Raw genomic sequence first — 25,579 nt, forward strand, 5'->3', positions numbered from 1 at the left:
ACATTTTTTTTAATGAAACCCCTGACAGCTCACCTTTTGTAGGGGCCATTTGTCCAAAATCTCAAGTATGATAACTGGAGACAAAGTTGAAATCAAAAGGCCAATCAAATGCACTGCACACAGGTAAAACACGTCCATTGTCCAGACAAAGTCTTTGTCTTTTCTTGAGCGTTATTTATTTTTGTCAAGCAAGGAAACAATAGAACAAAGACATAATGGCTCCTGCTGCCTCTCTTGCTCTGGTTGAAAACCATGATCCTCCCAGGTGCAAGCTGGTCCTGTACCTGCCTACCTAAAGCTGAGGTGCCTGATGTGCTGCCCAACTCAAACTAAAAACAGAAACTGAACAAGCAACTAGCCAAACTAACCACACATACTTAAAACAAACAAATAAACCCACACACTAATAAATAGCTCCTACACCTTCATTACATTATTAAGTAAAAAACATATTCCGCTTATATGCTTATATGCTCATGTGAGTCCATGATGCACCACGCAGTCCACGGTGATCCACTTTATTTCAATTCTGTTACTCTCTTCACAACTGTTTTTGAATTTCCAAGACAGGGGTTATTGTGTAATGCATTAGTGTAGAGCTTGAGTTATTGATGGTTGATAATGATTTTGTGCTTTTCAATTAAACATACTTTATAGACACGGCTGCTGATTTGCTGAGCATGAATTATATTTCTCAAGATTGGCCTGTTTCACACTCACATGTACTAGCTGTCATCAAAAGGACAGTTTCAGTGTCCACACGTGTTAGCTTATTCAATACGCTGGTTAAATCTATGGTGATCTGGATGTGGCTATGGTTGCTGGACTGTGACTAGTCTTTACTGCCACTACTATTAGCCAGGAAAGCTTCTTTGAGCCAAACAGAATTTGATCTCTATCAGATATGATAGATGTGTTACCAGTACAGCGTTAGTTGGTGTTACACCCATTATAAACTAATGTGTCACAGCCGTAATCATAACAACCAAAGCACAGCCATGGCTCCAGCCACAATCACAGAGACAGCAACAGCCAAAGCGAAGTCATCCTGTGTCTATGTCATAATCACAGATACTGTCCAGTCTGTCTCAATCAGACTCTGCAGAACATAAAGAAAAGAAAACTAGTCCGCCCCAAGGGCAACACCCATATCTTTTTGCCCGTTGCCGGCTCACTTGGAGTAGGCAGAGAAAGAAACCCAGCAAAACAACGAAAATGGCCTCACGGTGAGAGCAGCTCACGGACCACCGATGCTCTGGGACGTCGATCTACTTTGCTACCGACTCCCACACGCCTTCAGCCCCGCAGGGGGGCGGGTCTGTTGTTCCTGCACTGTCGTCTTTGTGGAATGAGGTGTGCACCTGCCTCGCTTCACCGACCTGAACCAACTAGACAACCTTGGTTCCTCCTGCTGGCAGCCCTATATCTGCAGGACCTAACTAACTCTTACACTTTGCCCTTTCTACTAGTACTTTCTACTACTACTCACCTTCCGCAAGAAAGAGTGCGAAGCGGTATGCAAAACGTATTGCGGGGGAACACAAAAGTGGTCTTCAAAACAATTCTCGCCTTGACCCTTGGGGGGCTCCGTAACTTAAGATCTCTGACAAGGTGCATGGTTCCAATCAGTCACATTTTATGATATGTAGCATGCATATTCACAGATTACAGTCACACTCATGTACAATTATTAGGTGTAAATGATTTTACTGTGTGCTCTCCTCCAGTAGTTGTGGTCTTGGGGGTGACATGGTACATCTGTAGTGATTAACATACAGTCTAAAGCAATGAATGTGAGCTACACCTCTGTGATTTCTTTAAAACAACAATTGTCCGTTCTGTGTGACCCCAGCATGACCCCAAAGGAGTTTAAACAAGTAAACACTGTTAATACTGTATATATCTTAGTATTCATATCTACCCCTCACTCATTATTGATATTACTGTGCACTTTCATGCTTTCTGCACTTCAGGTTAGATGCTTAACTGCATTTCGTTGTCTCAGAAGGCTACTTGATAATAAAGTTGAATATAATTTAATCTAATCTAACAGTTAGCTTGAAAAGCAGCAGTCGGTTCAGGATTTGGCAGGGTTACTTGTGTCTTCACATTTCTCTTATTTAGGCTACACCAAATACTGTAATAATTATGTCTTATATTTTAGTGAACAAACATGAAAGTCAGTTGCTGTCGAGCTTTCGACGCTGCAGGGCTTAAATTCAGCTGAGCTGTCAAATAAAACGGCTTGAAAAAAGGCCTTTAAATTGATGAAATAGTAAAAGGGCTGAGGTCAGTTTTTCAGAAATTGTCGAATGGATAGTTTCTCCTCCAGTGTCTCAGAGTGAAATGGTGGTTTAGGAACAAGTTTCTAAATATATAGGAACCATGGCAACCATCTTCATATGTCGGCACTAATCGACCAGCTGCTAATGCAAACGGGTCTTATTTTATGGATTATAAAATGTTTTTCAGTTATTCCCTCCAACCTTGAAAAATATTATTTTGTAGAACATTGGGCCCACTGCATGCTGCTTGTACATGACATGCTTTGGTTGTTGATTGAATATGATCTATATAGGTCTAACACATCAAACAGATGTATCCTCCACAAACTGTTGTGTTGCTGAAGCTAAGTACCATTTTATTCCTGGCTGAAACAGCCTGATATCTGAGGAAAATTTCCTCTATTGTCAAGGGAATGTTTCTGATGACCTGCATGGCTCGGCCTATGCATGTCTCAATTTCTGTCTTCGTACAAACCCCTAAGGTTCACATATTAATCAGTGCATGAGGTGGTGAGCCAGCAGTGCATGTTTAATAAAAATATTTGAACAGCACGTGAAAAGAAATTGTGAATGTTTGCACATTATATATAATTCAAACATTTTATTGCCACTATTTCGTACTATAAAGATGAATAATGATGATTCTTTGGAGTTGGCTAAGACAATAATAAATTCAAACGAATTTCACACATGGTGCAATAAATGACAGCCTTTTACCTTTACCAAAGAAATGGCTTGTTTGAATAGTAAATTACTCAGGAGCTGTTTATCAATCAACCAGCAGGTGGCGCTTGACAACTGAATTATTGTAGTGGAGGCTTCAACTACCTTGTAGTCATGAAGTATGTTTATTATGTGAGTCTATGTTTGAGTTTTCCTTCTTGTGATACATATTTTACAGCACATGTGGACACTTTTTCCCTCATGCATGCTTTTATTAAAACACAAAAACAAAACTTGATGTTAGAAAACAAGTACATTACAACAGGAGAGATAAGAAAACACCGTGAATGAGGTTTCATACAGACAGACCACCTGTATGAGGATAAGGGATACTACACAGGAAAAATACCCCTTTGCATTAAGTTCGTGATAAAGTCACTCTCGAGTACCACACACTGTCTATAAACATTTACATGAATATTTTAGATTTGATTGTTGGGGCAATGATCGACAAGACCCGTTAGAAACAATGGGACAGGTGAATTTTGGATTCCTGTAACCATAGTGAGCCATAAGAAACTGCGTCAAGTTACCCAGAGTTTAATCTCGCGCGATCAGGGGTTAACATGTTTCCGTTTCAAAATAAAAGCGCTACTCTAATCCTAAATCCATCACAGCGTATTTGCGTCACTACGTGCTTTATTTTAATACGCAAAACCGGAAATGGCGAAGTTACTCGGGCTACTTTGATAACTCCTCCGCCGGAGAAGCCTCTAATGTCGTCTAAACGAAAAGAAACTTCAAAGTAGCTCGTCAAGTTTTCTCTCCAGAGTGTTGGACAAACCGTTACTCCTGGAGCTGTTATGTGAACTTTCATCTTTCGACGGGACCGGGTGATACAGCTAGTTTGGGCCTGTCCAGTTATCGTTCGACTCATTGGGAAGGACACCAAACTGTACAATGCATATGCTAGCGTCAAACGGATCCATAATGGAAAGCTTGGACTCGGAGTTGGTGAAAATTAAAGCACACTACAGTGGGTAAGTAGCTTGCCCTATGAGATGAGTAGACAGTAGTTAGCCGGCTGGGAACGATGGGAGGGGGAAACACCTGTGGCATGGAGACGTCCTGCTGATATCTGGTGGTGTTACTCGTCAATGTGTAAGTGAGGGTCGTCTTCTTGACGCTTCAGCGGGGTCATAGATTAAGCTAGGTCAACCAGAGTGACACTGCACTCCTGGATACTCGACCAATGTCAAACTCACCAAAGATAATGACAATATACAAATAATAATAATAGTTGTAGAGTGTTTCAAAAGCGTCCCCACTCTGATAAGTATATTGAATACTTGAGGTGAATGTTTTATGCCATTTTTATGTTATTGTAAAATATGTTCATTTTATTTATGGATTAACAGACATCCGAAAAAACACTTGACAAAGGGTAACATGTTAAAGTGAGAACATATATTTCCAACATGGTCCCAAGATGTTAGAAGGCAAAGAAAACACAAACATATATAGACATTCAACATTTAAACGAAACAGCACAATCCTGAAATCCAAAAGCACATCACATCATTTAATAAATAAAAGATAAAACTCCTGCTTCAAAACAAAAACAGATAAAGTAACAATATCATTGCACATTTCATCACTTCAAGTCTGGTCCATAAAAAAAGTCCTAACCTGACGTTTTGTGGGTGTGATGTGTTCTTGTGCTCCTTAAATTTTGTGCCCTGTACTGATTAATCTCATGGAATATGCTACTGTCATGTCACTGCTTATGCAATTCTATTGTTACGTTTACCATAGTCTTTGAAGGGGTGCCCCACTGCTCTGTAACCCACTGTTTGCTTTAGTACCAATGCCAAGTGTATCAAATCCTTGTTGTGACTGAGGCTATCTTATGACATTTGAAGCTTCCTCTAAACGCTGACAAAAATGCAATGATGGTACTAGAGGCTGTAAAAAGTTTTGTAACGTTATTGAAGGTCCTTGATAATGGCAGTGTGTCTGCCTCAGCCTCACTGTGTATCCTGAACATAACGTTTAACTCACTCTAAAGCTGTCACTCATCACTGGACCATACATTCTTGAGTTGACAGCTCTGCCAGTGTGTGTAGTCGTAAATCAGTGCACTTCTCTACGGTATATAAACAACCTGCACAGGGCCCCAGGGCAAAGATTTGCTGCTGGGCCCCTATTGACCCCCTCTCTCCACGATCATGCTGGTATTCTATGATAGAAACTCATCATCTTTGTGTTTTTTTGACTGATGGTCGGACAAATCAAGCAGTTTGTTCACTTGGCCTCAGAGAATAATGATGGGCCTTTTCCACTATTTTCTGTCATTTTATGAAGCGAACCAATCCATTTCTAAAGAAAATGATTGTCAGACCTATTCATAATGAAAATTGTTGGTTTCCACCTACGGAACAATACTACATTACCAGAGAAAAAATTAACACACAATAAATGAGCAAAATATAAACTAAAAGACAAGACCAGAACCAAGATGGAGGACCCAGCATGGCTGAAATTCTAGTTTAGTGGTGCAAATTTCTAACAAATAGGCAATTAAGTAATTTATATAGACCCAAATGATATGGAGTAAATCTGGGAGTTTTTGGGCCAGTGGTTGTCTGGGGCCCCTGGGCAGTTGCCTGCTTTGCCTGGTTGGTGATCTGGCCTTGTGGGGCTCTTGCTCTGTCACCTAGCATCTGAATAGCTTAGTGGTTTAGAACGGGTTCAGCTGAATCGGAGCTTGCAGGGTTCTAAACTGGATCTGGAGTAGCTAAACCACGGCTAAACCAGGTGTCTGAGCCGCCCAGTCAGGTGTGTCGGAGAACCTCAACATCATTAATATCACTGGGAGTAGCATGTCTGAAGGCTTCCCAGCATGCAGTGAGGCCACGGCAGTATTACCAATGAATTACTTTAAGTGAGAAACTGTCTGAAAACCTCATTTTGACAGAACATGTCTACCTGCTCTTCAATTCAAAATATTGAAATCAAATGTACATCATATTGTAGCACATTTTGTTTCTTTTCAATCTACTGTAGTATCAATTATCTATGGTAATTATTTGTTCCTGTGACTTACACATAACTCCTCCCTACAGGTAGTTGATTTGTGGCGGTGCATTACACTGGTTGTTTTGTTTGTCAGATAATCATTAACCCTGTTTCTGGCATTAAAAATGAATTGAGGAAGAGGAGACACCTTTAGTTGTGATAATACCATTATCTAAGTTTGACACTTGATAATAGTGTTTACATGGTAAAATATTAGACATTTTAGAAATGAATAAAAATGATCTGAACTGCATAAATCTGTCCTTATACTGAAATGTATGAACTTTACCCTCAGTTAAAGCTGCAGCGGCAGCTGTGCAGCAGGTTTAAGTTAAACCTCAGATACAGTGAACTCTACAGGAGTTTAGGTTATTTCTACAGGACACAGCAATTGAGTTTAAGTGATCATGTGACTTTGAGCCAGACAACACAGGTTGTCACACACAACAACATCAGAGGATCATAGACATGAAGCCTCCTACACAGACCATCAGTGGCAAAAGGAGGTGAATGATCCTTGTTCAGTTTTATCTGTAGGGCTGTAACTAATCATTATGTATGATTAATCAATCAATCATTTATAAAATGTTATAAATAAGGACAAGTGCCCATCATGACTGCCCAGACACCAAAGTGAGTCTCCAAATTTGTTATTTTGTCTGACCATCAGGGAAGAACCCAAACATTATTAATTATTAATTTTATAATGACATGAAACGAGCAAAGAAACCAAATACATTCTAACTACTAATACTACTACTGCTATGACTACTACAACTATAAGTTTGGCATTTTTAGACATAATAGAAGTGTGGATTTAGGGGATGTTGTTCGGTTTGACAGACTTGGGTCAGCAGTGAATTATCATGCTTTAATTGCATTAACATCTTTATTATATTAATTACACTCAGGTTTTGATATAACAGCACACGTTAGATGTTGTGTTTTTGTCTTTTATGCATTTATGTTTAGTCTGAAGCTTTCTTAGACAATATCTAATTTTAACGCTCAAAGCACAGCTGTTTTGATCAAAGTATCAACTAGAGCCCGGACAATTTCTTTATTTATTTGTGGTTTATACCGCTATCAATTACTTCCTGTAGATCGACTAATTGACCTATCATTCCAGAACTAGTTAGTTGGCATGCCATGCCACTAAGTGCATGAATGAATGATGTTGTGGAAAACCCTCTGGATTAACAGTAACAGGCTCCACAGTATACTGAGCCTGGCATACTCTGGCCTCCCACGATTAAGAGAACAGAAAAGGTTAAACAGACTCAAATATTGAAGCCTGAGAATGAAAAGCCACCTTGTTCAATAGTTTATTAATCCAGCTAAGGACCACGTAGCTCAAAATAACATTGTGATGTTCTGCTCTTTTATACTGAAGGTTTTTCAAATGCCAGAGAGAAAGAGTGAATGTTATCTGATTCAGTTTTATTCAGGTTGATAAACAATGTGCGTGTAGGTAGCCGGGGCTGATGGTCAGGACACATGCTCACTGATGGACAGACAACATTAACTGTTGGTGGACCTGAACCTCTACAGGACAGATCTCCTTATTGTTGACGTGTTGCAGTGGATGTCAGAGACGTGCTGCCTCTCACTTAGCAGTTTACTGATGTAGACCAAACTCTGAAGTGCTTCTCAAGCTTGGAAATACCCTCAAATGTTTTTTCAGAGGGGAGTGTGTGTATGCATGGGCTGGGCGGTAATATATACATATATATATAAATATAATCTGAAAACACAACGGCCCTGAACGTTGTGGTATGTTGACTATGCGTTCAACATCATGTCTTTCTGCTCACAGCAGACCATTTTAGAACTGTAGTTCCATATACTGAGCAGTTCAGGCCAAGCGGCGATGTCTCTCCTGTACTCCTGGTCACTATATGAGCTGCATGTATTAACATTACAGTTAATACAACAACTCACAGTTTCAGGTATTTTTGTGAATGAGAAGTGAGGCTGATACAATATGTGAGTTTCAACACCAATACCAAAACAATTCTTTTTAAAATCTTACTTTGTGGAATATATTGCGTTTTTCTACAACAACAAAAAAATTTCTTCTAACAAAAGGAGTCCAACTTATCAAATGTCAAATGTTGTCTTAACCCAAACAGCCATACAAGAGCTTTGACTAACTAAATACAGTCTAACATTGGCAACATTTTCTGATCTAAGAATATATGAACGAGATTATGAATCTGACCAGACATTCGTAGCCAGCTTGACATTTTTGAGATTTGATACCCAGCCTTATTAAGAAAAGCAGGATTTATAGCATCAAAAAAGAGTTATAGTATTGTAAGTTATTGCTGTGTCAGACCCATTTTAAACACTGATTGGGAGCAGATTAGCAACTAAATGATATATTGTTTTAAGTTTCAATTTTCAACTAAAAAAAGATATTCTTTACATCAAGCAGATTGGTTTAAACTGATTTTCACTCATATTTTATGTCTCCTCTTTTCCAAAAGTTTCTTATGCCAGAGTTTTGACCGCAGGTTACAGTAAACAAGTTCCTCTTGTTACAAACACAGCTCAGTATGCTTCCACTAAAAGAGAGTGAACAGAAAAATGGAGAGAAATTCTAACAGTTGCTGATTATTGATTAAAGTAAAGGTAAAAGAACAACTAACTTTTTTTCCATTTTTTTCCCAATTACATTTTTGTTGTATAGAGATTCCTTCCTTTTTGTAATATTGAAAATAAACAGATAACAATGCAGATTTTTTTTTTCATTTCAACCTATTACCAGCAGCCATATAAGCTCCCCTCAAAGAATATTTAATTAAAATTTTTGATGTTTATTAATAGTGCAAGACAAGCGTTTAATAGGGAGATGTGTGTGAGACATGGCAAGGCAAGAGAGAGAAACAACAGCAACAAAAGAAAGGATCGACATACAGATAAGCTGAAGTCATTAATAGGAGGTACCTGAGTAAAGTAGGTGTGTATGTACGTATGGGAGTTTTGTGTTTAAGGATAAATGGGGAAGAGAGGAAGAGAAGAGAAAAGAACATTTAAAAAAAGGAACAAAATGAGGGGCGTTAACCATGATAACAATTAGAAAATAATGGGGGGAGAAAGAGAGAGAAGAGAAAAAGAAAAAAATTATTAATGATCTTATGATCTCTGGTCAAGCCCTGGGGACAAAGAGGCGTCAGAGTGGAACTGGGCCAGGTCAGGACAGCTGGGTCAGGCCTTTGTTTATGTTTTATTTATTTATGCATTTAAGACAAGAGATTGCCAATGAAACAGTTATTATGAAGGTGTAGTGCCTAGTTGTTATGTTGGACGTGAGGCTTACCATCAATCCCTAAAGTGTGTTAGTGTTTTCTTGGACTCTTGCTGGGATACACTCAAGTGCTAGTATGAAACCTGGAGTCCATTGTAATTACATACTGTATGCAAATGATCTGTGGATACATGCATAGTAAAAACAGAGCTTTCCATCCCTCCTGACATGAATATTACAAAATACTCATTAAGTCTTGCAGTAATAATAAGTCTTCCCAGGGCAGTGTTAACACACCGCGCAATTACAGATCAATACGTCAGTGGATAAACATCAGCAGAGGCTGCCCCTCATGTATCCATCATCTTATCTGAGATATCCTCATAAAACATTAAATCCTTGAGAAGAGCTGTTCAACCTCAGACCTTGTGTGGAACAGACTAATGGCTGGCTTTATTTTACACATTGATGTCTTTGGCCATAAATTCTGTTGGTTAATTACCTCCATTCAGTTTAATGGGGTTTTCCAGAAAAAAAGTTGAAAGTGAAATTGGGAATTTGTTTGATGAGCTGTCAGTTGTAGTAGGCGGAAACCCAGTAACACAGTGTGTGTGTTACCAAGAAGTCAACACACTGTGGCCATTGTTCAGTACTTGAGCTAGAGGTGACAGAAAGGCTTTGATTAGAGGGATCAAAGATCAACATGTTGATAGGTAGGTTTTTGCTCCTCAACATGACCAATCCCTGAGGGTACCAAACACTCTTGAGTAAGTGCATCCAACAAAAAGTGCAAGGGTCAGCCATAGAGTTGTCTGTAGTCGATATTTCCATGTGCGTTTGGCTTTAACAGATTTGGTTTTTAACAACCAGTGGAGTATATTATTATGTGTGCATAAAATATGAAGTAGGAGACCCTTGTAATGCACCATATATGTTTAATTGCATCAAAATGTTGCATAAGCATCATTAAGGTTTAGTGTAGTATTTATTGAATGTCATGAATAAGCACAATAAGATAATAACTGATTGACTGTCAAATGTACAGTATCATGGACCGTGTTTATATCATATTGATCAAATCAGTTAAGGCAACCAGATCGAATTTGATTAGCAAACAAATACTGGATCAATATGAGGTAATGTTGGCAAGCCTATGCATAGGCATGAACCTACTGTGTATATATGTGTGTGTGTGTGACATCATTCCACATTGACCTGTGTGGGTGTTGACTGTGTGGAGAAATGCCTGCTGGGAAGCAATCTGTCTCTGCTCCACCCTGTCAGAGTCCAACAAACACTCCTCATAAACACTTGGCCACACACACACACACACACACACACACACACACACACACACCCAGAAACGTGTGTTTCAGGTGGTGATATTTGTTTACAGTATAAAACACACACACACACACACATACATATCTGGCTGAATGTTTGGCCCTGTCTCCATTGAAACCTTTATTCCCAGCACTGTTGAATCTGAATACAAACTGCCTTCAATATCACATTCAGCCAGCAGCAGAGCAGTGAGGGTCGATGTTGAAAGTGAACATGCACACCCTTATTTAAAATATTTCTCCACTGATAAGGGTATCTGAAGGCCAGTACCGATATGAAATTCATTGCATTCAAATGAGTGCAAAGTCTCTGTCAATGATATTTACTAGCAAAGTCTTCTGACTCGCGTGGGTAAACTTTGTCTTTTTAGTGTTTTCCTATGATTTGGGGTTCCTTTGATATCCAGAGCACAGTCAGTACTCAGTACATATCTCGACTCCTAAGCTCGTCCTTCACCTACGTCATGATTGGACAAATTGTTTCTCTGTCTTGATTGTAGCTGGGTGTCGAACCTCAATGCTTTTTCGGTACCAATTGATTGCATCCAGTGTGCATCAGATGTCAGGTCAGATTCATACTCCGTTGATACTCAATTCCAAATTATCAATGACATAAATAGACAAAGTTCAGCTGTTCAGTTTTTAGACAGCATTTAACATTTGAGAACACTGGGTTCTTTTATTAAGTAGCAAAACATGTTTCTCGAAGTTAGGTATCGAAAAAAAGTATTGATTTGGTATTGATACCGAAGCTTAAAAAAGGTAAGGTATCAGAACAAGTATTGAACATTTTCATACAGTATCCAGCCCTAGCCAAGATATGCTGGTCCTGCCCTTAAAACAACTGAAAAGACAGTGGGGCCTTTAGTATTTCTAGTATTACTACTACTACCACTGTAACCTGTACTGCTACTGTAGTTGTTACTACTATAACCGCAGTTTGTACCTCTCATGTAGTCCAGTTTGTTAAAAACACTTATGGATGAAAGTATTTCCAGAGTCCTCAAAGACTCCTCTAATGTGGATCAAACGTATTTTACTTTTCTTGTTTCATAAGTAAGCAAGAAGATAATTTCGGGCTTAGCTTTGTGGCTTTAATGTGATGAAGAATACAGTACGTTAGAGGCACAAAGTGGGGCTGCTATTATCAGTTATTAGCACTATTAATAGCTGAGGTCATACTACTGTTTCCAAGGTCAGGAACAAACTTTCACGCTCATTATACATCTGTTTGCCTTGCCTGAGTTGAACCCCTTATAACTAGTCAACCTATCTTCAGGTCTAAAAATCGGTGGACTACCTCTTTGATTTTGTCCATTTGTCCAAATTCTTGGTGACGCCGTTAAACTCTTGCTTAATCTACTCCGAATGTGCCAGTTAACTTCAGTGCAAGCTGGTAAACAGCTGAGACTGACCTGAGCCAACACATACAACAGAAATGCCCGGTGAATTGCACCGTCCTGCAGTCAGTGTGTCATTAACTCTGCTACAAACCCAGCCAACATTTCCCTCCACCCTTACTACGTATCACATGCTCTGTCAGACCTGTGTGCACGTCCAAGTACTCCGTAAACACCTTGCCAGATAACAGCTAAACTAATGAACCCATAATTTAGGAGAGAGCCTCCTTGTCTGTAACCTACAATATCAGACTGTCCAGGAAGTTTCCTTGAATTCAGTAACAGTGAATGAATTCCTAATTTTGTTGTTGACTCCTTGGGACCCCCCGAGGGATCTCTTGATTTCTGCTCCACTTAGACAAAGTGACTCAACCTTGACATTTTCTGTGTGTGTGTGTGTGTGTGTGTGTTCATTCAGGGACATGTTGATCACAGACTTGGCAGCCACGGTAACCTTTGTGGAGTTGTGTGAAGAGGTGAGGAGGATGTGCAGCGTTGCCAAGCAGCAGCCCATCACACTCAAGTGGATCGATGATGAAGGTGGGTGTGCCTCACGGTCAAATACTGTACATCAGTATGCGTGCTCTGTCTCATCCTGAAGGCACCTGCTGTTTTCTTTTTACGCTACTGCTAAACTCTGGCTCAAACATGCAGCATGGTGGCCAGAAAGCCCATTTCCTGGGCTTCTGGCCAGTCCGAAAGTCATCACTGCCACATCACACTGCACACTGGAATGACTGGGAGTGCTCATGTCCAACAGTGTGGACAGTTGGACATGAGTTGTGAATACCAGCAGTCACAGAGGGCGGTTTATTTTTTATTTAACTAATCTGGAAATGCCACTCATCATAAAGAAAGGACTTAAAAGTTACATTTAATCTCTAACACAGGATGCGTTCAGGCACAGTATTGAGTGTAGGTCACCCACATTTTGGCAGAGCTCAGAGCCCAACACACAATCACTGTAGAAATGTGCGTAAAATGAATGAAAATAGACTTGAAGCGTAAAAACATGCTTTGGGTTGCGTTCATTTTGGCTTCCTTTCTTGTGAATTACAACAATTTGATCTCTTTGCCTCTGTAAATTATTAAAATGAAACAATCTGAGAAGGAAGAATTTGGTGGAATTGGTCTCAATGTGTTGCTGTATGCAAACCGGGAGAAGGGGTCACAAGTCAAAAATGTCAGGAACCTCTTAACATCTTTCCACTTGCCGTCTGAAATAGTTCCCCTTAGATCAGATTCCTGGAAAGACATAAGATTCGCACTGTCCCCTCGTGAGAGTGAGGTTTTTTCACCAGGTTTTCAGGTACAGATGTGACACATTCTGCTCCAGACACATGTTATATTTCCTTGTTGCTCATGCATTTAAGGGAGGGTAGTGCAAATAATAAGTAGAGACATCTTCCATGCTGGATTTACTATCCATCATGCAGTTTTAGTCAGCTTTGCATGACCTACGTTTTGTGTTATCAAGATTTTTGAGGATGTTTCATTTGCACTTCCCTTTTATATTCTCATTTAGTTCACACATTTAAATCCACTATCCAGTATTCCCATTACATTGCTTTACCTCCAATGCTGCTGCTGGTATATCTTCTGTGTACAAGACATGACAGATCAAAAACTAGCATTGAAATCCAAAGTTGGGTCTAAACACCTTTGTTTTTGTGAAGGGCTGAAAACTGAGCTAGTACAGCATTAATCAGAAGACAATAGATAATATTCCAGTGTGTGTGTGTGTAGGGGACCCTTGTACCATCTCATCTCAGATGGAGCTGGAGGAGGCGTTTCGTATTTACAATCGGACCAAGAGGTCTGGACTGCTGCTGCATGGTAAGTTAGCTCCTACTTTTGATTTTTATAATTATTCACATAATAATTATTTAGCTTCATTTGTCACAATGGAGGGACAACTTTAGGAAATGCAGAAAAGGTACATACCTTAGCAAGCACCGTAACATTTAAGGAATGACAAGGCACAATTAATATTCCCAGAGTGTAGAGATGACCTGACTTTATGATGAGCCTTTATTAAGGTATAAAGAGTTTGTGTGACCTGGAATTCATGTAAATTCAGGGTTGCATATGGCTTCGGGTCAGTGTTTTCATTTTCATTACCTGTGCATTTGTTTCTCACACCTCTGCTTGGTGAGGATTGAAATTGACAGTTTCCTTTTATTTTCTTTCGCAGTCTTCCCCAGTATCCCGGAGCGGCCTGGCATGCCCTGCCCTGGAGAGGACAGTGAGTAAATCAGCTCTGCTTTCACTCTCTATCCCCCTCTAGGCTTCCCAGTAACAGTCAAACTCCTCATGCCACGTAGTCATGGATACGCAGGATCCCATGCTGTGTAACCAGCACTGTTAAACTAGGTTAAGCACCTATGTAGCTGTCACCTTGCTCTGGTGCAAGTACAAAGTGGAGGTGGGTAAGAGCTCTTTGGACTCATCTGATAGATGTGAGACCCTCTGCAGCTCTAGAAGACTAAATTCTGTCACCTCAGTACCAATCAGCCATTATTGAGAGTTAACACCAGTCACAGAGTTACTGTTAGATCATGCAGTTTTACAGCCAGAGGTGTATTCCAGCCTACATTTACTACATTTATGAAGTCTCGCATGCTGTTAAAACGTGTTCTGTGCTCATGAATTTGTCCCTTTGATTTTTTGCCCACCTGTAGTCGGAATCATTCTGTTTACCCAAACAACATTAGTATGGCAAGGAAGAACAGCTTCCACCTGAAGCTTATGGAGTTGCTTGAATTCCCTTTAGAAATAAGAGCCATGGTACCATGTAGTATTCATATTGCATATTAATGCACCATTTGTGGCTTATTATTTTGAATTGAAATTTTTTCATTGATCATGTGAAGTACTGGAGGTTTACTTGGTTGGTGTCAGCTTTGGATTTTATTTTTAATTGCATCATGTCTCGCTGGGTTTTTTTAAAATTGTTTTTTAGATATTGATAGTGGAAAGGTGATAGGAAAGATGGCAGGAAACAAGGAGAGCGATGCAACAGTCAGTCTGGAACCGAGGATGTCGTGGTTCATGGTCAGCGTTTAAACCAGCTTGTAAAACCATGTATCCATCCATCTTAGCACACTGGACAAGAGGCTTGCATCGTCCTGAATATATCACCATTCCTCATAGAGCTAATACACATATAGCCACCACAGACACTTTTCCTTGAACCCAGGAACTTTTGTAGGGACTCCTTACCCATAGTTCCTGGTGCCAAAAACATCCTTGTTCTCAGGTAGTACTGTCTGATGGGCCACGAACTATTGGGGCAGATTGGTCAAACAGATGCCTCGCGGCTGCTACGACTTGTCTACAGCTTCACTCAAACACTAAAAAAGTATTGGTTGCTACTGTAGTATTAGGGTGAGGGATGGACATTTCTTGTAATGTTTATTGAAGTTAAGTTATGTAGTCAATTTCCCCATTAGTCTAAAAAGAACAAGACAAATAGAGAGAATTTCTTCCATTTTTTAAAATTCATAATAAACATTGATGTATTCCTGGATTTTTTAAATAACTGGAAATAAAGAGTTACTGCCGAAGTTAAACTGCTAAACTGCTTTAATTATATGACAAGAAGTTCCCCTTTAACATTGCACATTCAAATGGCTTGGTAGAGGAAAGGACATGTGGTCATTAAAATCAAAAGCTTTGCACTCTTGGGAGCATGGCTGTGCTCAGCCAATTTCATGGCAGTCGTCCTATACGATATCTTATGTGCAAATTGGACAGTTTGTCCCCAGGACCCAGTCACAGCAGCAAAGGCATCGCTGCAAGAAGTGGATTCACTCACGGAGGCTTCAACTTTGGTGAACTTTGACATGTGAATTCAAGCCGTTAACCAGTTGCAAACCATCTTGACTGTGCTGACCTTTGAGATAATGGAGAGACGGAGAGTCTTTTCATTGTTGGACTCTCAGATGCTGCTCTGTCGGAGTATAAGGTGCTCCATAACAGCTGTTTCAGCTGTGAGACAGGAATCGTTTATACAAATGTAACTCTTCAATATACTGTGTGAACCTTTTGTCCAGTTACACTGTAATAATAGCTCATACAGACAATCGCGGTCAACTGGCAGTAAACATAGCAGATTAGCGCGCTCTCTCAGCAACCCTTGTCTGTCATGTCACTTTGTAGTGGTGCCTCGAGAGTCTATCCTTTTGTAGCTGGCTTGCGTTAACATAGTACTGGTTAGCCAGCATGTTGCGGTTTAGCTCAACAGCCATGTCTTGCCAACGAGCACTGCAAGTCACTCACTGTGCCTCCAAACTTCCAGCAAGACATGCTAATGCATTTTGTTGTGCCACTTTCTGGTCTGACCAGACACTAACGGTGGTATATAGCTAGCTCATCATGTTTTGAAAATGCATCCTCTGTGGAGCATGATTTTGCTCAGTAAACTTCTTGATTAAGATATATTGTGTATAAAGGGAAGTAGAGTAGAGGTAGAGAAGCACGGATATCTGCAGCAAATTTCATGTTAGTTTGGCAGCAGGTAATGGACAGATTGACTGACATTTCCATGCTTAGCCGCCCCAACTGACACATCTGAGTGCTTTCATGGTGAGAGACTTTATTTAAATAACTAATGATATTATCGTAAAATCTGTGTGCAAAAACGAGCAATTTTTCGCATGTTTGTGACATTTACATGGCACACTCTACGAAAAAATGATTGAAAAAAAGAAATAAAAGATTGTATCCTTCATTGTATCAGTCCAGTTATTGTCAGTGTCGTCACTGCTGCTGCTGCTCGCTCTCTCTCTCTCTCTCTCTCTCTCTCTCTCATGTACTCTAATGTTGTTTGCTGCACTCCCTCGCTGTCTATTTGCTGTGACAGCATGTTTCAGCAGCTTGTGGACTGCACTCCTGTGTGTATGTTTGTGTGTGTGTTTGATGGGAGGGGAGCCCAGTGCTTTTGCCCTGAAGCAGACCACTAGTTGCCTGTGTGAAGAGCAGAGTGTGACTGTCATTCTGTAGGTAGGTAATGAAGGATACACACATGTGCAGTCACACACACACACACACACAAAGCTAGTGTCTGTGTCGTGTAAAGCTTTGCTTGTTGTTCTCTGTGGATGATATGTAATATAGTGCAGTAACAGTAATAACTGTGGCTTCCTGCTGTGTTTTCTCCAATTTAAGCCTCATTTGCTTGCTGTTGATGTACATGAGTGGAAAAAGGAGGGAAGGATGGAGCTGTTCCTGTCAGAGAGGAGGGGAAGGGAGGAATGAGTGGAGGAGGGAGGGAGGCACTGTCAGACTTTTCAAGGCTAACTGTGTTCAGATTATCTCCTGATAAAATATGCGGTAAAGTAATACTTTGTGAAGATCACGGAAACATTAAAGGGTCAGTTCACCCAAATCATAAAAAATCATTTCACAGAGCATAGACTGTTATTGACATTCATGATTAGAGGATATCTTTTATGTTCTTTTATATGCGCATATTATACATCATGACAAGAAAACAAAACCAAAAGAAATGATTCACTGCTACAGTGAACCTTTATAATATATGAAACAATACAAAGCTGCAGTCTGGTTGAGCCCCATAAAATTATTCAACATCTCAAGTCTCCCTTATAATTGTAACAATATTTTACTAAAAATACTATTCTGCTATTTTCTATTGGTCCCACGAGAGTCCAGATGTAATGTCACCCTCTACTCATTTTAAGAAGGTAGTAATTATTGATTGATTATTGATTTGAATTTGGTTGTGGGGACCATCGTAAGTAAAACAGGATTCAATAATAGCTGGATCCAGATGGACATAGAATTGTATACACTGATGAAAATAGCATAAAACATACAAAGGTGTTCATATAAATGCAAATAAATACATACATCCATTCAGGCCCCCTTCCCTATTCCTAAAAAGAACAAGATTAAGACTTTATGACTGATATCACTCCCTGTTTACTATACAGTGCACTATATTTGCTTTTTGCCATTTTATTTGATTGATCAAAATGTATGCTCTATACAGTGCCCTATACAGTGATGATGACTCATGTGTCTGAAATCTTAATTTAATGCTCGCTGCAGAGCAAATGTTTGAGTGTTACATTGGAAATAGTGATAAACTGAAGGAGGGACTGATTTCAGAAACAGCGTATGGTAACATGTTTAGCAGGTAATGTTTACCATGTTCACCATTGTAGTTTAGCGTATTATCATGCTAACATTAGCTAATTAGCACTAAACAAAAGTACAGCTGAGGCTTATGGGAATGTCATTGGTTTTGCAGGTATTTGGTCACAAACAAATTATTGGACACATTAAAATTTGGATAACCAAAGTAATTATAAGTCACGGTGAACATGTGTAATCCACCCCATATTTCAATGATGACTTATGTAGTGGACCAACACGGCCTTCCCTAAAAACAAGTCAGCAGTGATATAAACTCTGATACATACAGCTATGTTTGCAGCAGAAGGACAGCACACTTCCTGTTTTGTGCCATAAAGTCTTCTGTCTTTGTTCTGCCTGGTGATGGTCCCATATGTTTAAGGGGAATTTAGGTTACCAAAACAAATACAGAAATGTTTTATTGATGTAAAAAAATCTATTCTTTAAAGTGACAGAAGTCAAGGCCTGATCAAAAGGTAGAGCTGACAACAATAGACAAGGCTCCCCTTGAAAGCAGCTTGCTTCTGGCTTTTTTTTAATTTAGTGTGTGTGTGTGAAGATTGAACAGACCCCCCTCTGTGTGGAGAGACAATGATGGAGGGTGGGAGGAGGTGGAAGTGTTGAAATCCTCGATGATGCGCTCAGTGCAGGCTGCCCTGCCTTGCACCGGATTCTCCGGCAGAAGCCCCCTCCACCACCACCACCACCACCAGCAGCAGCAGCACCACCACCACCAGGCCCCTCCCATCCCCCCTCAGCCCCACCCTCCTCCTCCCCCTCCCACTGCCACCGCTTTTTCCCAGCATCCCCCTCTCTTTCTGTCAGCTGTGTGGCACCGCTGTCTCTCCAGGGAGGAGCCTACAGTGCTGCTGCATCACACAAGGCACATAGGCGGGCGAGGGACACAGTGTTAAAGTGAAAGACAGGGAGAGAGAGGGGGAGCGAGGGGGAGCATTGTACCGTGTAGATATCAGCTCTTAATATACAAGGCAGGCACTCCATTTTTTCCCTTTATTCTTCTATTTTTGGCTCTGTCTACCTCACCAAAAAACCAGGGAGCTACGACTTCATCGAGGATAACAGGTCCTAGAAGAAGAAGAAGGGAGAGACAGACAGAGAGAGGGAGAGAATTAAACAGCTTTGAGAAAAGCAAGGCGACTCTATCAGCTGTGAGGAGAGAGAGGGAGGAAGAAAGGGCGAGTGAGGGAGGGAGGGAGGAAATAATTAAATAAATCCCAGGGAGGAGAGAGAAAGAGGGAGGGATCGTCAGAGAGAGGGAGAGGAGGGGATGTAGCAGTGTGTATCCTTGCCGGCTCGCCACACATACACACATACACATACACACACACACATGTACACACATACACACACGCACACTTAGCCTGGATAATGTGCTGAAAGAGGTGGAGAGAAAGGAAGAAGGCAAACCGGTGAGCTATCTATCTCTGCATCCTTCCATCCATCCATCCATTCATCTTCTCATCAATCCGTCTGTGTTTCCACGACAAACCCAGAGACAATGGATTTGGACGAGTGCGTCCTTGCCTGGATTCTTTTTTGCGTGTGTGTGCATGTGAGAGATCCATCTGCCTCCATGATTAGCATGTGTGATTGATTCATGCCTCGTCGCTCGTCGAGTCACGCATTGCAGGCAGGGATTGTGTGCATGCAACCTGCTAGCTGTGCTAGCGTGGCTGGTGCTTGTTCCTGGCTGGCTTCCTTCTCGGTATTGTAGCCCTGGAAGGCTGTCTGTTTGGCAGCTCACTCGGAGGCTGCACCTGCCAGCGAGTGCGACATGGTGTTGGTGTGCATATGTGTGTGTAAAGGTTGCATTGTTATGGCGGTGTATGATTTAACCATTATATCAGGCTAGTGCTGGTCTTAAATTCAGATGTGTTGCAGTGGGTGCCATCCACCACTGATATATTGGCTGTGATGCAGGTTGATTGCACATTAGAACATTGCTTGTATTTAAATAATTTAAACTAAATTGACTCTAATGGTCGGTCTAATTGCTGCTTCAGAGGGTTACCCATCCTGAGATGGGAAGAATGCATTTCTCTAAGATTACTTTTTATTTTTAGAAATGTTTGTACCATGAAAATGGTTTCAAGATTGAATATTATGACAAAATATTGCCAATGGCAGCTTTAATACAAAAATGTCAATGTTAAGATTGACCTTCAAAAACCTCTTGAAGCACCCTAAATTGCACACATGGCAGTCAAACCAAAATGTCTGGCAGTCAGGGTATATATATATGTGTGTGTGTGTGGGGGGGGGGTTCAGGGGATTGCTTACCTGGTAGCTGTGCTCATTGCTACAGAGGAAAGGCTCAAAGAACAAAGAGTACAAAAAAACTCAAAAGGTTTCTTTCTCTCCCTGTCTAAGAGAGAGAATGGGAAGCCTAGCATATTTGTGTATGTGTTACAGGGCAATTTAACATACCAAAACCAATTTACATTTCATGGCTAGCACTACTCAGTCTGTGGAAACAACTGTATACTGTCTTCTGTGGTCCTGGAGGAGCTTTATCAAATCTGAGAAAATAACCTTGTGATTTATAACAGAAAGCTTGTGTTGCGAACTGTGGGCATGAAGTTTGAAAGACCTAGGTGTTTACCAGGCAGGAAGGGTTTATCGAGACACTCTCAAGTTGCATTATGGGAAATGAGGGGTTCTGTTCTGTGTTTTGGGAGTTTGACACATACCAGGGATCAATTTTGACCATTCTTTCTCCCAGCTCTATGGAAGTGTAGTATTAAATTGTAGGAGAAGGTAGTTGACAGTTTGTATGGCAATTTGTGTAGGGGGACTGACGCTTTCTTTGGGCAGTGAGTGTTTTGAATTTGCTGCAGCTCAGCTTGCTTGCGTCTTTGACTAGTAACAGTGGCTGAGTGGATAACGTAGTATTTAGAGCTGATAATCAAACTGAATTGCCGTTGTGTTTCATTTCATTTGTTCAGACAATGTGTTCATATTAGATATCCATTTAGAGGGGGGTTATTTTATTTATGCTGTAACCAATCAGTAGTGAAAAGCGTTATCAGTTCTGCTGACAACGTTTTCAGTCGACACGGAAGCTGCAGTAGCGGTTGCTAGGAGCAGTTAGCTCAAGGTTTTTCATCCATTGAAGAAGTCCACTTACAACAGCCTGATTAGCTGCGTCCATCTCAGCCATGCTTATGTGTGACGATTCAGAGGTGTAGCATGAGGCTAATGTGCCATACCAAACTGGGGGAAACAAAGTTAAGATAATTAAAAATGACGAAACATTCAAAGCTCTCCCATGATTCATTGTCACTGTGTGTTCATTGCCACAGTTCATTCCTCTGATGCTGGGCTGATGGTAATGCCTCAGCCCTTTTTTTTGCGTTGAATGTTTTTTTTTTTTTTCCCTAAAGTGACAAGACACTTTAACATTCAGCCTCTCTGTCCTTGGCTTGCTCTTTGCAGCGCTGGGAGGTGAATACAGAGCTGGAGTATTACATCTCAGTGGCTATATCCGGTTTGGGTGCATTTGGGGCTGTTTTGAGCTGTAGTGGCTGTGCAATCTGAGTCATCCTGTGTATTGATCCCTACGTTGTTTCCAACTATTTATGAGCCTGTGTAGGACTGTTACTTTCCTGTGTGTCAGTTTTGCTGACTGGACTCTGACCTATTAATAGCACTTTATGGATAACACTTGGTTGAACAGCTCAGTCTGCAATGCAGTTGTTGATATGCAATGCTAGCTATATAATGATACATCTGCTCCCATTTCCTCTTGTTAGTGGGTGTGACTGTATATCAGTGTATATCAGCAGCTGCAGCTCTCCTCTAGGTTTTCTGCTGTACGAGTTAGAGGGCCCATTGGGATGGCATTATGGAGTTCCAGTCAGCCTGTAAGTTGTTAAACTGGTTAACTGGAGACCACCAGACTGCTGCCAGAGTGGACTGCTGCCTTCACTGTCTGGATGAGGAAACCTCTCATGCTGCGTGTGCCAGCATGAGTCACTAAACTAAAGATGGAGCTGCATCTGTTTTCCTCACGTTTGATTATTGTATTGCCACGCTGCTCTTAGTACCTGCCCAATACCATTACACACCACATACATCAGCTCCTTTCATCACAGCATGTACACACACTCCTCCAAGTGTAAAAAATGGGTGTAAAGAATATCCAACAGCACAGGTCAAAAAATAAAGGCTCTGCATTTGTCATGGTGGAAAGAGTTGTTCAGAATGGCCTCTATCATTGCTGGAAGACAAAGCATTCTCGCCAACCAGACAGACAAGAAAGAGAGAGGAATCCACCGATCACATCAGACAATGCTCCAATTATAAATTGGCTTTTGGACACAACAGTGGCGGCCTCGGGGGATTAATCTTAAAGCTGAAACCGTTTGCATTTGTAATCAGTGATGAGGGTGGATGCTTGTTTTAGAGCTTTTGTACTGTTAGTTCAAGCATCATGACCCTACTGTAGGTTGTCATCGTGCTTTGTTGCCATGAAGCATCGTTTGCATCATAACAGGGAGTGCACTCGGCCCGCTCAATACTGGCAAACTGTGGCATTACATAAACTTGTCAGCCCAAGCTTGCAACCAGACATGGCGAAGCTACGTCCAAAATCCAATTTCAGCGTACTCATTACTTCATTTAAGTTGTAGCCACTGATATAATCCTATGGGATGCCGCAACTCAGAGATATAATCTGATTGCTTCTGTCAGTTGTGGATTCATTTATGGCCACGACACAACAAAAATAAAATGTGCACTGAAATCTAGTCTTCAGATCTAAAACTATCATTACCATTTTTTCATGCAAGACTAGTGATTAGTACAATACTTAGTTACAACACTGCTTTAAAGTTTGCCTGGGGGTTGCTTTCACTATCCAGGATTTTACAAATGTGTGTGCAGTCACTATGAAGTTGCCTCTTTCATGGATTTGATATCAGTAAAGTTAAGCTTTAACAGACATTAAGTTAAAAACATTTCTCATATCTCATATCATTATTATTTTAATTTCAAATAATGTCTCACCAGATATCACACAGACATAATTTCATATATTCTTAACTGATGAACTTTTAGTTACAAGAGACGTAATGTTTGATCATTCATTTCTCTTGCTTTCTTTTCAGTGCGTTTTAATCATAATGTGTTTTAACCCTGTCTTCCTCTTGCTTTCTGTCAGTCCTTGAACGAAGGTATTTTTGTGCAATGGCAAGTTCCTCCACATGTCCATGGGGTCAATAAATGGATTCACTTGTATGTAGAGATATCTTCAAAACATGTTCAACCGATTTAACACATGCAGATCACTTTACTCAGCCCATGAAAGGTTGTATAAAGTCTTCTGCAGCACTGGAGGAGCTTTTTCATGTCTGACAAAAAATACCCTGCTGATGATGTCGTCTTTATCTCAGTTTGTGTTACAAACTAGGGCTGTGGAGTTTGAAAGACATGAGCAACATGGAAGGTCTAATGAGACCTATCCAGTTGCATTATGGGAGGTGTAGGATCAGATTTTTGGAGCTTGACCAATAGTAGAAACTAAAAGATCAGACTTGATCAGACTAAACTTATTTGGAAGAGAAAACAAAGACAAACAGTAAAATTGTCCGTTAAAGACACACTTCCTGCTTCAACTTAGATGAATTGTGCTTACTTTGATTATTAGCAACATTTCAGGCGCGCAACCTCCAGATAAAGTGGTTTATATAATCTGGTTTACAACCTGTCTGACCTTTGAACTGCCTCATTAGACTTTGTTGTTGCGATGTCGCCATGTTCCCAGATCTCAGCATTTGCTTTTGGTGAGTGAAGTGATGACGACAACCACAGACATAAGACAGAATTTGTCATTAAGCCTAGCAGACTACCTCATTCAGCAAGGCTCCAGGTGAGTGCAGGGCTTCAGAAGAAAGACACATCATTCTGGCAGTGGGAACTGAAGTCAGACAATGCTCCCTTTTGTCAATTGTATCAGAAAAGCAGTAAACACAAATTCCAAATCAGAGGAGCCTTGAAGGAGTAACAGAAAAACACCCCTGATCCCCCTCATAATGATTTCTTCCTCCTTTCATAGTCCCTGCACTCATTTACTCGCTCTCTCTGTTCGAGCAAACAGGTGGCTTTTTGATGCCGTCTTGGGTGGCGGTTACACACTCATGCTGTTCATTCTGACTTTGCCTTTTCTTGTCTTGGTTGTCTGACACCCACACAGATCCAGGACGGAATCTATGGCGCAAAAGCCAACACTAGTTTCTTAGAAATCAAGAGAGAGGGCCAGAGAGAGGGTGGGCTTATTTATGAGCTCCCACCTGCCAATGGCGACTGACGCGCTGGCTGGGTGGAGTTAATTCTCATGGGGGGTCGGCTGCCTCTAAATTAGTGGTGTGTACCAGACAATTACCAAAACAAAAAAACAATAATAAGAGAAACCAATAATATAAACAATAAAACCAGCCAGCATATTTTCAGTGGTCCAATACAACAAGACACCCAACTTGCTGCTCGCTCGCTCCACCTCAGCATGTCCCCAGCTTCCTGGCAATTCACAAATGTCACTATAAAACCAACAGGGGACTCAAATTCACTTCATACCGGGTAACCTGTCCAGTGCACTGGGAGTTAAAGTGGTGCCCACTGACTGTAATGTACAACCATCTCAAAGAATCCTAAAAACCTAAATACATCTTCAATTTCCGTGCCAGACATTATAAAAATAAGTTTTCCACCAATGTGGCTTTTGTGTAGGTGGATACAGATAGAGATATTTGTTTTTTTGGCCAGGATCATTAGTTCTGAAACCATCTTTAAACAATGGGACACATCTAACAAACTGCATCACTAGTGCAGCAATCATTTACTGTTGCATGCAGCACATACAGCTGCATCTGTGGCCATAGTGTATGGCACAATGTAATGTACTAGCAGGAATTACTCACTGCACTGAAACTGTGGCCAACCCCCTGAGGGTTAAAATACAACAAGCTTTCAGCAACAACACGGTGCAAACTATAGCTGCTCCCAGGCAAGAACAGCTGCCTTGTTTAGGGGAATAATGTCACACAGCTCCTAGTTTAACACCTCTGGTCTTTTTAATGTTAGCCGTCCATTGTTCAGCAGCTACAGTATGATCTGTGGTGCCGCAGGCAGTGCTGAGCCAGAGACCAATCATTTCCTCTGTGATATTTAAGGAAAGGTCTGCTATTTGTTGTTTATGGTAGGATATTGATCACAGCAGACATAAGTAGCAAGTGTGATAAATGACAACTGTGTTTCCAACTTATAAGATCTTGTTTACCCATAAAAACCACCCAACTATATATGCTCGCCATGATTCTATCACAACTTTCTTAGTGTGTAACGGTCAGGAAACCCAATCAGCAATGAAAACAATAATGT

At 40.7% G+C, this 25,579-nt stretch overlaps 1 protein-coding gene across 2 annotated transcripts in view; it reads left to right on the forward strand.

Moving 5' to 3' along the window:
* Window positions 1–3,908: 3,908 nt before the first annotated feature.
* prkcz (protein kinase C, zeta) overlaps window positions 3,909–25,579 on the forward strand; it is a 96,031-nt gene continuing 74,360 nt past the window's right edge. For both annotated transcript variants that reach the window (XM_070910384.1, XM_070910385.1), the window contains exons 1-4: window positions 3,909–3,988; window positions 12,438–12,559; window positions 13,766–13,855; window positions 14,214–14,264. In XM_070910384.1, the coding sequence (XP_070766485.1) occupies window positions 3,909–3,988; window positions 12,438–12,559; window positions 13,766–13,855; window positions 14,214–14,264 (343 nt within the window). The remainder of the gene's footprint in view (window positions 3,989–12,437; window positions 12,560–13,765; window positions 13,856–14,213; window positions 14,265–25,579) is intronic.

The sequence above is a fragment of the Enoplosus armatus genome, chromosome 8 (assembly GCF_043641665.1).
Source record: "Enoplosus armatus isolate fEnoArm2 chromosome 8, fEnoArm2.hap1, whole genome shotgun sequence".
Lineage (NCBI taxonomy): Eukaryota > Metazoa > Chordata > Actinopteri > Centrarchiformes > Enoplosidae > Enoplosus > Enoplosus armatus.